Source organism: Rattus norvegicus, chromosome 6 (genome assembly GCF_036323735.1).
Source record: "Rattus norvegicus strain BN/NHsdMcwi chromosome 6, GRCr8, whole genome shotgun sequence".
In the NCBI taxonomy this organism is placed as follows: domain Eukaryota; kingdom Metazoa; phylum Chordata; class Mammalia; order Rodentia; family Muridae; genus Rattus; species Rattus norvegicus.
This window is the reverse complement of record NC_086024.1, coordinates 146,306,553-146,323,759: the sequence shown is the minus strand read 5'-3', so window position 1 is coordinate 146,323,759 and position 17,207 is coordinate 146,306,553. Positions and strand designations below refer to the sequence as shown.

Here is a 17,207-nt window from a genome sequence, read left to right as displayed (position 1 = left end):
AAGAATTGCTCTCCTTCCATGGAGCCACATTTCAATGTTAAGGTCAAGCCATTACAACACAACTCTGCCCTACACTGGCCAGCCTACAACCTTTGAGCTTAAAGTTAGGCCTTGCTTTAAGGTGGGGCAAGACTGTGATACTATTTGTGCTCTGGGATCTACTTCTGTGCCCTCTTCGACCATATTTCTCAGTAAACCAATGCTAAGAATTTCTGTATATCTTCTCACAGTGACCTCATTTCTACAGTCTCTCTTCAACTACAACTAAGAATTAAGCATTATCGTATCACCTTCTCTCCTTCTAAACCCGCTTCAGAATTCCCAATCTGAAAAAACTAACCAAGAGGGCAAACATGAAAAGAGTGTGATTTCCACTCTCAATAAATACACAATGGTGTGTAGTTTTCTACACGTGCATACATGCACGTGCACACACGCATACACAAACATCAGCACATGCACACTCCAGCAAAAGAAGCAGCGGAACCTACAAGGTTGTCTTTCTCATAGACATACTGATCTCCATTGCTTTGAGTTGAATGCTTAGTTACAAGTTTGAAACAGATTAAACAATATGGTAAAGGATAAAAAAGAGGAGGAGTCTACTGCTGACACTACTTACTATATTATGTTAAAGACTCTATAACTTGAGTAAACTACACATGTAAGAGCAAATTTTTAACTACTTATACATAGGTATAACAAAGATGTATTTTATCCATATGTATTAAATTAATAGCTAAAGCTTTGATGTAAATTTATTTTTATTCTTTTATCTGCTTCCTTGTTGGTTCCAAGGGTAGAATTGTTTCCTATAGTCTATACAATAAATAAAACAGTAGATGAAAATTGTAGCTTACTCTGTTAGAATGTTGTACCTATCAAGTCTAAGAATGAACCCATAAGAAGAGAAAAAATTGGAAGACCTGTGCCATTTTCTCATGGCCTTTGTTTTGAGGTATGGTCTCAGGAACTAACTTGCTCATCTTTGCCTTCAGAGCTTCCCTTCTCAAATCCTCTTTCATGAGGTGTTCCTGCCTCCCCATGTCTTCTCTGTCCTGTTGCTTTTCTGATCCCTACTACTCTTTGACTTTTGTTTCCAATGCCCAGTTTTCAGCGAAGTTACTCTCTCCCCAGCCTTGAGTTTTATAGGGACATTTAAGAAACAATACCTCAAACCTTGGAGTAACTAGATGACTCTAATGATTGAAGCACCAGTGTTTTTCTTTGTTGCTGTTTATACATAAAATAGCAGCATACATTGAATATTTGTTTTAAAAAGCTTCAGTAACCAGGTTTAGAATCTTGAGATTCTACAGTAACTGTAACAAGACCATGGCACACATTCATAGGATGATATGAGTATTGAGAAGACCCTGGAGTTACCCTTAAAAATTATGCAGACTCCGTATGTCTGATTTGACTGTTGTCAAAGTACAGTGTTGACTTTCCATTTAAGAAAGTAGCTTTATACAATTATCCAAGAATACTTTGACTTGCATAATAAATTGAAAAAGGAAAGGGACAGTGCCTGGACAAATCACATTTGTCTAGTAATAATAGAAGAATCTGGAATAAGCACTTATAAATGTCAAAGTCTTCAATGCCTACTTGTTCTATGGGCCAAAAAGTAACAGCAGATATCATTTAAATCCATAAAAAATTCATTGTACAGTCTTTACAGCAAGAAAATAATACTGAAAATCTATTTCTAGCCTTCATTTGACCTGATCGTTTGATTTGAGGAAAGTTCTCAGTCTGAACACCAAAGCATCTATTATATTGTTTGTTTTTTAGTTGGTTTGGGAGTTGTGCTAGTGTATGCTTTTGGGTTTTGTTTGGGGTTCTTGTCATCTCTTTGAGTTTCTTCACTTCTACTGACTAGATAGCCTCAAAGTAATGAGTAAGGGATGACATCTAAGCAAAGAAGACTGAGCTGAGCATCATGAAAGTGAAGTACCTGATCTTTCTGCCCTCTACAGATGATGGGTGCTTATTGTTCCGTATATAAACATCCATAGACATCATTTCATATGTATCACAGTGAAAACATGAATAAAATTAATGTGTTCTCTAAGAGCTTCTGCAATTTGGACCTTTGTAGGGCCCAGCTTTGACTTACAGGAATAGATCGGCACATGTTTCTTTAATCCCTTGTTTTTAATAGTCATTTTAAACACCTAAGCTGAGTGTATTAACTTTTTGCTCATGTATATTTCTATATTAGATACAGTTTAAATTTTGGCTTATGGCTCAAGAGACTTACATGTATGTTAAGAATGGACAGTAAAGTATATTTACTACAGATATAAACACATACCATCATCCCTTAGGGAGACCTAGAACTAAACACAAAAAACACACCTATGTATAAAAGTTATATGTACGTGAATACATATAATTAGTGATGTCAATTATAATATTTAACAGGTCCTGTACTGTGTACTTATTACGCTTGCCTACTTTACTTTGGAGCATCATTGCAGAAACAGGTGACTATGAGTTAGGCACTCATCAGAGGGAGAAAAATGAAGTTACAGAGATTTTATGGCACATGTTAGTAGGTGGCAGTTCTGCGTAAGTCTGGTGTTTTTCCCCAGTAACCATTTAGCAATGCTGCCCCAACATATATGCTCCTTCCAGTCTCATAACAATGTGAATATTTGCTCGTAGGTCAAGGGATAAAATTATTTAAAAAGACAATGTCATTAACTCCTTCACTGATTTGTGTCACAAAAAGATGACAGAGATTTCAGGGAACTAAAAAGGCACAAAAGATGTATTTGGAGTCATGTGGCTTTAAATGTTGTCACCATTGCAGGTAAGAGTACTTGTTATGATCAAAGCTATCTTTGCTAAGAATGTAAGACTAGAATATAAAGAATAGTGTGTAGAAAGCAACAGCACTGGATGAAAGTGTAAACAAGCAGACACTGTAATCATAGATGAGGAAAGAACTCCTCAAGCCCATACTATAATGAGGTGTCAGGGCAGGGCCCTGGGCTGCTAGGAAACCACTTCGTTCTTGTATTAGGAATGAGAGCCAAAGAACCAAACATAACCAGAGGCTGATGACAAATGCCAGAGTCCTCAAAAACACTTGTGCATTGAACTCTCTCTCTCTCTCTCTCTCTCTCTCTCTCTCTCTCTCTCTCTCTCTCTCTCTCCCCCTCCCTCCCTCTCTCTCTTCTGTGTGTGTGTGAGAGAGAGAGAATTGCTAACAGTCCACTGAGTGACAAGATATGCCATAATTAATATTATTTAAATGTTAGACATTTTCTAACTTGCATATTTTTAAATTAAAGAGCAATCTCACAAAATTCTGTCAAAGCATATCTGGCAAGTATAACCATGATGCCATACAAAAATAACATTTGACACTGTTCCCATGGAGTTCAGTTTCCCACCTTTCCCCAGGTATGCAGAACCACCAGACCTGCCTTCTTCAGATCCATGTCTGGGCTCAGTCTTTGTAGTTATGTAGTCTCTGAGCAATGTCAGTCCTGGGATCTGTGATGCATTGACAGGACCAAGGTCCCTTATCCATTTTGACTATCATCTTTCAGGTATCTAAGTTGGAGAAGAGCAGTTGACCCTGGAAAATTTTAAAATAAGAAAATACAGAGAAAACCTCTGCAGCTCTTCATGACCACTCATTTGGGTAGTCTGACACATAGGCAGGAAGATGGCTGCTACATCAAGGCCAGCTTGGTCTATTACAGAGTTCTATGCAAGATAGAAAGGGAAAGAAATTTTTGCTTGTAAATTTGCTGTGTTTCCTGTGTGCTGTGGAAGAAGTAGGAGCCTAACAGAAGCTCAAACCTGGAGGAACTTAGAACAGAATTAGACAAACATTAACCAAAGCCCTAGGCTCTGCATCTGTTCTTCCAGGATTCTGCAATCCTAACTGGCAGCATAAAGTTCTACCTGTTGAGTCAGTGGCCCATTCAAGTCTAGACTGAAATACATGTCGCTTCATGTTCCAGTAAGGTCAAAGTCAGCACTAGTAAAGGTCAAATCCCCTCTGTAGCTTATTTATTTCTTGTTGCTGTAACAGTAAATCTGATATTCAGTAATTTATAAGAAATTTGTTTCTTACAGCTCCAAAGGCTAGGAAACCCACCATAAAAGAGCAGACATTCCATGCCCGTTGAGGGTCCTTTGCCTTCATGTGACAGAGAACAGGAAGGCAAAAGGGGCAGCCAAAGGGAAGTCTCTTTTAAAAGGTCTGCAGTCTCACAATGGAGGAACCTCAGACACAGTCACACTCTAAAGGCGCCACCTTAGCCACTAGATTGGAGATGCAGAATGAACCACAAGAGATTGCCAGTGTGCCTGATTTCTAGACCCATTTTGGTTTTCTTTCTGGAAATAAAACTGAAAGGTCACTCTGTCTTCTGAATATTTTAAGAATTATTTAAGCAGGGTTTTTTTTTTTTTCAGACTAGGCCAGATGGATGATTTGGACTAGGGAGTCTCCATATTTAGATGGCTAAGCTGGTAGTGAAGGGAGCCCAAAACAGAAGTTATTTTTAGTTCTTGGAATTCTAGACTAGATCTAGGAAGATCAGTGAAAAACTCTTGGAAAAAAATATATATGAAAATATATAGAGAGGGGGTAGGGAGAGAGAGAGAGAGAGAGAGAGAGAGAGAGAGAGAGAAGAAGAGAGAAAAGAGAAGAGAGAAGAGAGAAGAGAGAAGACAGGAGGTGTTAGGGAAGAGTATGCTAGGTTGAATGCAAAGTCTGACTAGGGAAGTCAGTGGAGGGTGCACATAGCCTGACACTCTGCTATAGTTAGTGCCTCTCTACTGTAGTTGCCGCCCCCACTCTGCCCACTTCAACACCTGTGCTATGACACATGCAAGTCAGAGCTGTTTCACCCTGGATCCCAAAACGTTTAGGAAAGTTGAAAGAGAGAAGAAAAATTGTAATGTGAACTTGATGGACCCTATCCCTGTAAATTCTTACAACCATGTGCAGTGTGTAATTATGTTCATAAGACTATATACTTTAATGCTGAACACACTTTTAAGTGGAGAAGTACAGATTAAAATATGTGAACCAAGATAGCAAAGAGAATATTGGGTGACACAAGAAAGAGCAATACTTTAAGAGCCCCCATCTCACCTCTTTCCATTGCTCTATCTTTATCACATTCCAATACAGCAATTTAGTGAAATCTCCTGTGTTTGTTACATAGCCTGTGTATTCTCTCCCACCTGAACTGTAAGTGACTTTAGCCTTGATGGCCACCTCATTCACTGTGTGCCTATGAGTGAAGTGGAGGTAAATGGTTTTCAGTGCCTATAGGCCATCTCAGGTTAAAGGATAAACTATAGGACCATTAAACATAAGAAAAACGGATGCGTGCTCATTCTGTATTAGTGTCTACATTTACCAAAATGAACCTTGTTATAATAAAGAACTGCATACATGGAGGAATAAAGGCAATTTCCAGACACATCTATCTATTCACATATAGCCCAGCATAGGAGTCAATGACCTTAATGTGATCCAGTCTGAAAAAAACATTGAATTAGCTAAAAAGGGCTTACTCAATTGAACCACTCTGTGTCTAAAGTACTGAATCATGCCTCAGCGTCTAGATCTGTATTACACAAAATGATATTAACGCAATCTACTTCTACTGGAACTACTTTAAATGTCCATCAAGATTACTTCTCAGAAATTTCCCTCACCGTGACTCAGCGTGCTTCACCTGTTGAGATGCTGCTCATTTGAACATGAAAACCGTCAGAAGGAAAAGCACCTGCGTGGTTCAGAGATTATGAACTATGACTTCAATGAACTGAAACTTTCAAGGGTCCCCTTGCAGTGCAGCACAACCTGCAGTAAAACTAAATCCCCAGATACAACAAAGGTCACATTTCCATCCGCCTCCTTTCTCTCAGTCTTAGAAAATTAAATGCTAGCTATCCAGATGCCTGTTAATGGCAATGAGCTGGTTAATGGTACCCAAAGAAACTATATATCATTCGATACTCTCTATTCCTAACAAAAGGTGACCCTATTTCACTTTTCTACTGCAATTTGAATTGTGTTCACTTTCCATCTTTAAAAAACAAAAAAAAGCCTAATGGTTCATCTTAACTTGAATTTCAGAACATAATAGATGTGACTCTGCAAATGTGGTCTCCTGCGCCAGGTGCCTCCAGCTGGGTCCGGAATGTGGATGGTGTGTTCAAGAGGTGTGTCTTTGTTTGTTTGTTGTTGCTGCTACTTTTGAGTTTTTCTATCCTTAACTTCCTCTCTAGCCTGATTTCATTGCTCCAATATCCAGGAATAAGAAAGGTACTGCTGAGCATCAGGAAAACTTGATTTGGTTTCTGTGCGAAAGCAGTTTATCTGGCTGAATATGAAATCAATTGTCATATTTTTGTTAGAAAAAAAGTGTGGTAATTTTGACATGAGTGTAAACCATTTGTGCTTTCCATCTGTTCTATAGAAAAACTTGGCAAACATATGCAATAATGTTGATAGTTCAGTAGACTTTGATATAAGATCCTTGCTGTAACTTGCAGCACAAAATTATGTTCCTACGTTTGATTGCTCTTTTAATACTTGCTTATAAAAGAGAAACAGGATTATCATCAGTCCATGTTGTTTGCCTTTATATGAAATATTAAGAGTTCAGTGATTTTCTAAAATTGTATAGCAATTTTTTGTTTCTTATAGAAAATGTGGTGCCTTAATTTTTACACTTAAACCTGTTCATGAAGTACTGTGTATATTTTAAATCCTGTAGAGTGGAGAATAAATCATTGTTATTGCTAAAAAGTTAATATAATATTTTGCATTCTGTGTGAAAAAAACAAATTTCAACAAAATTCTTAGTAAAAATTATGTCATCTTTTTTTTCCTAGTCTAAAGTTGTTTTTACAAGATTTTTGAGTTTTTAAGCCAGAGGTGCCTTTCTGCTACATTGGAGTTTCTTTTGAGATTGTCTGTGTAGTTTTGTAGTTACTTATGCAACTCCTGGGGATTGATTGCAACCAATGGGCTTTCAGAGACTTCTGCCTGACATGGATATGAATCTCTAGTTTTACTTCCTCTAATTTATCTCAACAACAAACACCCATCACCTTGTCACCCTCCCTTCCCATTCTCCCTTGTGAATGCATCAGGAAGACAAAGACTACTGAGAAGTAACAGGGATGCTTACCTGTGAACAAGTCAGGGGCTACGGTATAAGGGATTCACATACAATAGCTATACATCAGACATCATTAACTAACAAGGAAGTACTTTGTCACCACCCATCAAGTCAGACAATGTCATTAAAAGGAAGATTCCAGAGTTTCTTAGCCCAAGATCATCAGTTCTATGATGTAAGGACTAGTCAGCAGTCATGCCATTCTCCGAGTATCCCGTTCTTTCCTCATTTATCTCTATGCCTTGTAGGGGTCTCTGTGTCAGGGATGTGGCCTGGTTTTCCTGTCCCTAAGCCAATACTCCACTCATCACTTTAAGGAGAGCCTTGCTCTTTGTGCCAAGCCAACTTCAGCTGCTGAGTGCTTTAGTGTGAGCTGTTGGGGTGAGCTTTCGGAAATATGCTTCAAAGCACAGTTGTCAGCCAAGTGTGACACTGGGTTCCAGAGAGACCACTCCTCCTCACAGCTGTGATTGGTACAAAAGGGGAGAAAAATGGCAGCTCTGAAAATACCCATCTGTCTGCCCACGAAGCAGAACCTTGGAGGTGTGCCAAGGGATGGGAATTCAGAGGGAAGAAGGCCAGTGCAGGGGGTGTGCTAAGGAACAGAGGGAACCTGTGTTAACTGTTGGACCTGCAAACAGAGACCGCGATGAAAACATTGAACATTTGCAAGGTTATTCTTGTCTATACACTACAGTATAATGTGATTCATGTTTAGAAAGATCAGACTCTAAAGAGATACCAAGTTCAATTTAAACCCTAGTTTAAATGGCTTTTAACTGTAAACTATGTAAAAGACTATGTAAACTATGTTGCTTCATCCCTTTAAATCACATTTTTCTCTATCTCTAAAATGGAAATTCTGATTGTGCCTACCTCACACTTTAACCAATCTGCTATGAAGTAACATGCGGCATAGGACATAGGACATTGCTTGAGATATAGGACTTGTTACTCTATATACTTTACTTATGTTTAGGGAGCTGAGCTGACTGTGCCAATAATTCAACCAGGAGCTGGAGAGATGGCTCAGTGAGGGAAATTGCTAGCTGTATAAGCAGAAAGATCTCATTTAGGACCCCTATCCCCTGCATGAAAGCCAGAGTAGTAGCACACATCTATAACTCCAGCACTGGGAGGTGTAAACAGACATATTCCTGGGTCTCGCTGGCAAGACAGTCTAGTTGAAATGGCGAAGTCCAGATTCAGTGAAAGACCATACTTCAAAAAACTAAGGTGGAGAGGTAATGGAAGAAGACATTTAAACATCAACTTCTGGCCTCCCCACATACCTGCATGCACAAGCAATCCACTTCTGAGAAGTAAAATCAACCATCATACAGACACAGATACCACTCGTGGCCCTGATTTCTTAGCCAGAAAAGATGGAGGGAAAGAAAAAGGAGGTAATGCCTGATCATGATAATAATGAATGAAAAGTGCCTTAACCAAAATACCACATCCTATGAGGCTCATGAAATACCCAAGAAGGAGTAGTGGAAAAGATGTAGGTGCTGAAAGGTAAGGGGAGAGGGCAAGAAATTCTGTCTACTAAGAACTACTCAGCATTGCACTCTGAAATGCAAAGCAGTTGTAGTTACCTGCACTGGACCTGCATAAGACTGGTCTTGTGAACTGGTTATGGATGGGCTCTACTCTCCCTGCCAAAATTTAGCAACCAAGAGGTCCTGGAGAAGTGTAGACATTATCATTAGTTGTGGACTTAATGGTGAACCCAACCAGGCTAAAGTAGATAATTCCAAACCCATGAACACAAAGACAGCCCTGGGTCACAAAACAAAATAAATAGACTTGATTTGGGGGGGGGGGAAGAGGCATTATTTTGGTGGAGGGAGATAACTGGAGGAATATATACATTATGAAATTGTCAAAACTTAATAAAAATTCTGTCTCCAAAAGTCATTATGAATGTAGATAGTAGCTCTTACACCCCTCTTGCTCTCTCTTGTGCTCTCTGTCACTGTCCCTTCTCTCCCCATCCCCCCACCCCATCCCCTTTCCCTCCACATGCTCATGGCTGGCCTCTCCTCTCCTCTCCTCTCCTCTCCTCTCCTCTCCTCTCCTCTCCTCTCCTCTCCTCTCCTCTCCTCTCCTCTTTTCTCATTAAACCTCTCCACGTGGGAAAAGAGAAAGAACATAGACAGTATATACTCAATTTGCTTGCATTCTGATATGCCATTTTAATCTGTTAATTCGTAATCTCTATTTTCCCTTCCTTCCATTCTCCAGAAAACCATTAGAAAACATTTGAGGTAGAAAGTACCTGGTTAATATAATCTGGTTAACATTTGTGTTTCTCATTAACATCTATAAGAGGAAACACATTGTTTTGGCCAATTCTCTCTCCATCTTGACCCATACAGTCACAATGTGAGAATGTACCTGACTTGAAACCACAGTCTTCACGAAATAGGAAGTGAAGAGTATTTGCTGTCTAAAGGGAGGGATAAGACCCTTCTATTTCCAAGCAGATTTCTGGCTGCAAAACACTCAGTAGTGGGGAAATGCATTTTGTTTATATACCCAGAGTAATATGCTAATGTACAGAAGAGGCAACTGTTGAAAAGCTGAAAAGCTGCTGGGACTTTAGCCTGGGCCTCTCATTCTCTTCACATCCCAGCTACAGAAACTTGGAGTCTGAGTTCCCTAGTATTTTTCTTGAAGAAAAAGTAAAACATAAGGGTTAGAAGAAATTAAAATGGCGTAAACTGCCAAGAAATTAAAAGGGTGTGGTTTCAAATTGCTTTTCTTTCAAATGGAAAGTAAGCCGCAATGGCAAGAGCCTTTTCTTTCCTTTTCAAACATAATTGGTTGGTTGGCAATGCTCTTCTGACTTAGTGCTTACAGTGGGCTAAAACCACCATTCTGATTCAAACATTGCAAAACAATTGAGAAGATTTTGCTATTTTAGCAAAACTATTTGACATTTAAAGGTCACATGGCATATAACTTGATGTATAGTTACAGGAAATTAGCCACCTCTTCATCTTCTCTATTCTGAACACTGGAGATCAGACACTCTAGCACGATGAAAAGGAAGAGTAGAGCTGTTTATATTTTATTTCCTTTGCATAATATGAGATCTTGGGGACTTTCTATCTGGAAAATGATTGTTGCCCTTGGTGACTCGGCATGTGTGTTGAAAATGCAACAACTACTGAGCCTTGTATATGCTCAGTGTCCACATGCCTAGAGAAATAGAGACCTCCACCTAACCTGAAGCACACTAGAGGAACTGTGACACATGCTGTACCAGTTACTGCCTATTTCTCTGAGGAACTCAGATAAACTGTATCTGACTGGTAGTTGTAGGTTTTACTAGTTGATATAATACATTTAGATATAAGGCTATGGCTGTTTTAAGCTTCTAATTAAAATCTAGGTGAAGGTTAACTGTAAGACAAATTTAAATGTGTCTGTTTCCACAATACCATTTAGCAAACACTTGGAAAGTTTGATTAGAAAGTAGGGCAGATTGCCTTTTCCATTTTCAGTGTGTTTAGATCACCAGTGAAAGCCAATCACTAATTATCAGTCAATATTGCGAAGACCAAACAGTAAACCATTAGCACTTACAGCCATACATAGTCTCTTCAGCACATTCTTCTACCATCTTCTAAAAATGGGGCATTTTGATACAAACCATGAAAACAAATGATTGCATTTGTCCCACTTACTTTAATTTACTAAGCCAAGCTCTAAATTGAGAAAAGAACATTTTAAAAATGTTTTATATTGCCTACCATGATGCTATCTAGTCATTCCCTGGTCCTGAGGATATCACTCTTCATAATTAATGACATCACCTTTCACCTGTCATTTAAAGTTTATACTTCCCTTTCTCCATAAACCCTATGACATTCTCTTGCCCCTGAGCTTTATTCCCATATAAAATATAATAATTATATTTTCCTGCTTAGTGACTGAATTTATTCATGATCTGTTGACTTCAGTAGTGAAGACTCTAGCTGCCTTGCTGTATATCCTTAACACTTAGAAAAATCATCTCGTACTAAGTGCCTGTTCAACAGTCTTTTGCTGAATGATTAACTAGAGATCAAATTCCCCAAATCATATTACTGAAAGGTGAAATACTTAAATGCCGGACCAAAATAGCTCTGCCAGGAAGATTACTGGACAAATATTCAGCTCACATGTAACTATCTCAAATAAATAATTTAGATCAATATTATCCATAGTAAAATATTTCCATACTTTTCAGTACAAAACCTGAGTGGTCATGTGAAAAGTGAAAGTATTTTTTTAAATATCAGCCAGAACAAATGAACTTTGATTCATATTTCATTAATCCCAAGCTAGCCACCATTTTATGCTGAATGATCACGAAAAGTTTAGGTTTAGATGCAAAATCAGAAAAGCCTGAATTGGAATCATCTAGTACTATGTCTTCACAAGCATCTTCCTTGGTTTATCTTAGCTATTTACAGGCTGCTTTGTATATAAGAAACTGCAAAAATTGATAGTTTAAGAACCTAGAATTCCAATTCCTTCTTAGATGAGTTGTCAGCACAGTTAGTCATGTGATTTTGAAGGAGTTGCTCTCATCTCCCAAGCACAACAGTATACACTAGCCATGCCAGCTGGGTTCCTTGAAACATAAGGCACACATGTGGAAACAATAAATTGTCTACTTTGACTAATTCTTTTCTTAAGTCTGTCTTTCCAAAGTCAGATGTTTAAAAAGAATGAAGCTGGTGTAATTTTACAGGGTTCAGTCAACAACAATTAAAGTGCTTGATTAAACTCTCCTCTTATTAACTTGTTTTCTTATTTTTAATGAATTGTAGAAGTGAAACTTTTATTCCTGACAAAGTTGCCCATAGTTTTATTAGAAGCATACAGCTAATTTATGAGATGGCCTAATTTGTTCTACATGGGAAATGCCTCTCCCTTGTAATATTTACATTGTAGGGTTTCTGAAGTTGTCACAGAGGTGATTTGCTAAAAACATCAGTGATTTTCTTTTTTTTTTTTAAACAGGATTTTGTTTCAGGTGGATCAAGAAGTGAACGTTGTGATACTGTTTCCAATTTGATAAGCAAAGGCTGTCCAGTTGACTCAATAGAATACCTGTCTGTGCATGTAGTAACATCAAGTGAGAATGAAATCAATACACAAGTGACTCCGGGAGATGTCTCAATCCAACTGCATCCAGGTTTGGCAATTCTCAAAGAAATCTGTGATGATCCCTGATTTGCAATGACAGCTCCTAGTAATTTGCTCTCAGTTAATATGATGCAACCAACAGCAGCTTAGTAGAAAACTACTGAGCTCAGATCAAGGAACTATGATTCCAGTCCCTATCATGTTTGTAGCTAACCTGTTTTGCCTGGGACACACTACAAACCTTATCACGACCTATTGTAACTCTGTGTTCTGAACTGGTCCAGTCACACTGTGATGTAATTATTCTCTGGATCCAATGAACAAAGGGAACTTTTTCTTACGTTTAGTTATTGAGTTGGTAGAGGGTAAAGAGGCACATGTATGCCACAGTGGACCTAGAGGTCAGAGACTAAGTTGCAGGAGTTGATTCTCTCCTTTAGCCATGTATGTTTGAAAATTGCATGGCCATTGTCAAGCCTGGTAGTTCCAAGCCTGTCAAACATGCAAAGACCAGAAAGGGGATATATTTTTTGTACTCTTTCTCCATTCCTCAGAGTGCTAGAATAGAGTAAATTCTTCATCAAATACTTATATGATGTACTGATTCATTAGTCAATGAGAAAAACAAATTAAGCTACTTAGGGCCTTCTCCATGAACTTTTAAACAAAACTATCTTTTATTATTATTATAATTATCTTAGACAGCTCTGTGATGGTGTTTGAAGTTAGTATGTACTTTTCCTCATGCATTTCTCTGATATCTCCCCTTCTGTCACAGTATGCCACTCAGTCTGACATATGTGGTAGATCTGGAAAACATCCATTGACCCAGGTACATGAGTTCCATCCAATATATGAACTGTATACAAGATGTCAAGGAACACAGAGATAAACCACAGAGCTAGAAGACTGGTTTAAAGTAATATTGTTTTCAACTCTTTATTAGGTCACTGTGGATGGTCCTATCTTTTTTGTTTTAAATAAATTTAAATTTAATAAAAAGATTTTGGCTTTGGTATAGCAGTAATGATAATAATTCTTGCAATACTTCTCATCCACTCTAAATTCCAAACTATTTTTCCAGACTCTATAGTTACCAGCTAAACTCTGTTTCTTTCCCTGAACATGTTCTCAGCTTCCACCTGAAACTGGGTTTTTGAGCACCAGCAAGAAAAGGATGCATAGCCAGTACAAGAATTCTAATTCAGTTGGTTAAGCTATGGTTCTTCCTCCCACTTATTTTTGACATAAAAACAAACAAACAAACAACAACAACAAAACAAAAATCCCTCAATGTTCACCCATAAATATGCCCTTAACATTTCGGGTAATTACACATGCCTTTGCCTGCACACACAGCCTTCTGAAGTTATAATTGTCCAGCCACCTCTAATGAGGTTTCTCTCTACATGTTTTTACAACAGGCTTCTGATCTCAGATTTTCTAATCTCTCCTAGATTATTTCTAAAAGTCTTGGTTTCTTACCAGTCTCTATATCTGGATAGAATTTTCCACCTTTGCCTGTAAAGTCTTCATGGGGTGGGCTTTTTTGTTTGCTTGCTTGTTTGTTCTTTCTGTGTTAACTCTGAATGGTAACACACATGACATTCCATTATAATTTTGCTTTCTAGCTCAAGTGTGTCCAGGGTTACTCCCTGAGCACAACTACATTTGAAGGCATGATGTTACCATGGTCTTTACCCCAAAGACTTTCTTCAAATCCCACAGATCTCTGTGTCACCTCCTTTCACTTGACTTAACAAGTTGTTCATTAGAGGAGAGCTTAAAATCATTTCCTTCACCATCTTCAGAGGAAATAAGGGAGGAAATTACAGAACAACTTAGCTTAAAAATTTGATGTTTTAGTATGTTTAGCTACCACCACACAACACCTTACATTTGGTGACACAAATGATAGAATTACCTTTTCCCACAGTTCCAGAAAGGCTAAAACGTCTAAAGCCAGGGAAGTTCAAAAACAAGGTATAGAGAGACTCAGTGAGGGTTCTTCTCCACCCTTACAGGAGTTCCTACTGACTCCTCACATGGCAGAGTTGACAGGGAAAGTCATAGGAAGGGGGATAATGTAGAAATAAGGTCTCCAGTATCTCAGAAGATTATTAATCTCATTATAACGTACCACCCTCATAATCTCATCTAAACCTAATAACTTCCCAAGGCATGTCTCCAAGTACTATTCAGCTTATATCATTGATATATAAAATATTAAAGTCCATAAAGCATATTAAGAAATTAATCACATAGAACCCTGTTACAGAAACTAAAAATCATTTCACAATCTATATCTTTAAACACAGTGCATTAAAATTGACTCAAAAGATAAAATCAAAGTTCTGATTATAAACTAAGAGTAACAGTGACAAAATACATTCAAATAGATAAGATATAACATGAATTGTTCTAAAAAATAGAAATGTTTGCTTTTATTTTGAAAAAGAAATGAATAAAAATGAACTGATCAAGGACAGCAAAAGGAGCAATTAAAAAAAAGTAATTTAAATTTAAAATAAGTTAAATATAGCATTAAAATAAAATGTAAATAGATATATAAGCTCAATAGGAATAATAAATTATTAGCAAATCTAATTAAGAAATAAAAATAAAATTTAATTTAATTTCTAATTTAAATGAGAAATAGTCTACGGGTACTTGAGGTCTAAACAGTTACATGGTAAGAAGTGCTTTGTATTCAGTCATACTTTCAAGGAACATGTTATACCTATGTTATGTAAACTCTTACACAGATTTGCAGTAGGCCTACAAGATACTTAGTTGTTGTGAGTCAGTCTGCCCTCACTGTAGCAAATCAAATTAGACTGCATTTTCTAAGATTCACTGTGTCCTTACAAACAAAAGAATACACATTCTTGAACAAGAAGATGTTACTGTGGCAATTACAAGTCTCCATAAGCACAGTTACATTAAAGATATTCCGTAATGGTGAGATTATCCCAATCAAGATCAAATACAGTCTGTCTAACAAACCACTTATTTCCTTAGAATATGTTGCTAAAAGTAGATTTGCTAGGTGAATTAGCTTTATGTCACTGTGGCAAAATATTCCAGAGAAATAACTTACAGATTTGTTTTGTCTTATGATATCTGCATTTCCACCCATGATCATTTGACTTCACTGTTTTGGTGCCTATGAGACTTTTTATTATGTCAGGGAGATGAGACAAGGGCAAAGACAAAGAGACAGGGGTCAAAATATACTTCCAAAGGCTTGTCTCCAATGACTAATTTCATTCAGCTTCGCTTCACTTCTAAATGCTCTATAACCTCCAACAGCACTGGAGGATGGATCAGACATTTAACACTCTGGGCTCTTGCAAACACTCAAGTTTCAAACTGTTACACTGTGTTAAGGTGAGAAAATTTGTTTAGATTTGTAATGTATATTTATTCACATAAAATTCATAAGGTAAAATGAATCACTTATGAGTTGTTTATGTGAGCCAAGCTTCCTTTCTTATTTAATATCTTCAATTGTCAATTAAAAATTGTATTACATTTATTTAATGTGTGTTGCATATGTGTGTGTGTGTGTGTGTGTGTGTGTTTTGTGTGCATGCGTGTGTACAGGCATGCATGCTACAGCTCATAGGGGAGATCAAGAGACAATTTATAAGTCTGTTCTTTCTTTCCATAATGTGAGTCCCAGGGATAAAACTTGTGTCATGAGCAGCAGATACCTTTAAAGATTAAGCCATTTTACTGGCCCAGTATTCAACGTTCTTAGTGTAATAGTCCATGAGCTATCTGTTCTTGCCCTCCCCATGCCAGTACTAGTGTGCTTGAACATCTTTATAAGCTTACTATTTCTAACCATTTTTATCTTTGGATTTTTGGTGTGATGGTATGATTTGCTTGTCCACACTAATATGCCAATCACCCTGTTTTTAAAATTAGATGCTAATTCCCAGCAGGTTATCCTGGTTTATATATTATTTATCTCTAATGAATGTGACTATATCCTTCAAATGCCCTGTTCTTCAGAAAATATTTGCACTCTAGTATATATAAATTGCATGTTTCTGCTTATGTGTTCATGTAATTTATATACATCAATAATTACAGCTTTCCACCTTTTGGATCTATATTGTTTTAGGTCTTCTCAGATTATAGGCAGCTATAAAGGCTTCAGAGATTAAAAGAATCCAGTAGAAATAATGGCAGTAAACAGTAATATATACGTTTTTTACTGTGTGCCAAATACAGAGCTAATAATAGTGTGTAAAGCTATCTTATACTAGCTTTTAGAAATTGAAAGATGATGATGATAAAGATGCTATGTCTGGGACCTCATAATTATATGGAAAACATTAAAATGAGAGTATGATCCAATTGCCAGGGAAATAGAGAAGGAAGCTCAGTCTGGTCCAAGGAGAAGTAGCTTACTGAACAGTGTCTTAAAGCAGTAATTACATGAAGAAAAGGGAGGTTAGCTTACCACAGTCAAAATGAGCATGAAGCAGGCAGGGAAGCATGTGTTTGCAGAGCATTTCTGGGGACTTAAAAGCAGTTTTGTTTTGTTAGACTTAAGAGGAAGATGGAGGTGCTTTGATCTGTGATATTAGCTACTTGAGCACCTTAAGTAAGAAGGAACAAACAACTTTGTGTTTAAGAAAAAAAATAGTAGAAAGCTCAAGACCAAGGAGGGCAGTGAAGTGAAGAAAGAAGGGAAAATGTAGGCCAAAGCTAAGACAGGGAAGAGAGAGTCAGAGGAAGTTGAGTTTGGGGCCAATCTGAGATATATAATGAGGTCCTGTCTGAAACACAATAAAAAGAAAAGCTATTAAGAAGAGGAGACAAGATGGGAAGGCAGGGAAAAGATTCATAAAGGCAAGTAAATACCAAAGA

The 17,207-nt window shown here is 37.5% G+C and overlaps 1 protein-coding gene across 2 annotated transcripts in view; it reads left to right on the top strand.

Annotated features, from left to right (window-relative positions):
- The window catches only part of Itgb8 (integrin subunit beta 8), an 83,264-nt gene that overhangs the window by 27,486 nt on the left and 38,571 nt on the right, over window positions 1–17,207 (top strand). The window contains exons 2-3 of one of the 2 annotated variants that reach the window (NM_001401817.1): window positions 6,125–6,210; window positions 12,198–12,372. In NM_001401817.1, coding sequence (NP_001388746.1) covers window positions 6,125–6,210; window positions 12,198–12,372 — 261 coding nt within the window. Of the gene's footprint in view, window positions 1–6,124; window positions 6,211–12,197; window positions 12,373–13,101; window positions 13,156–17,207 lie in introns of those variants that run through there. The other variant, XM_063262164.1, reaches the window with a different exon arrangement.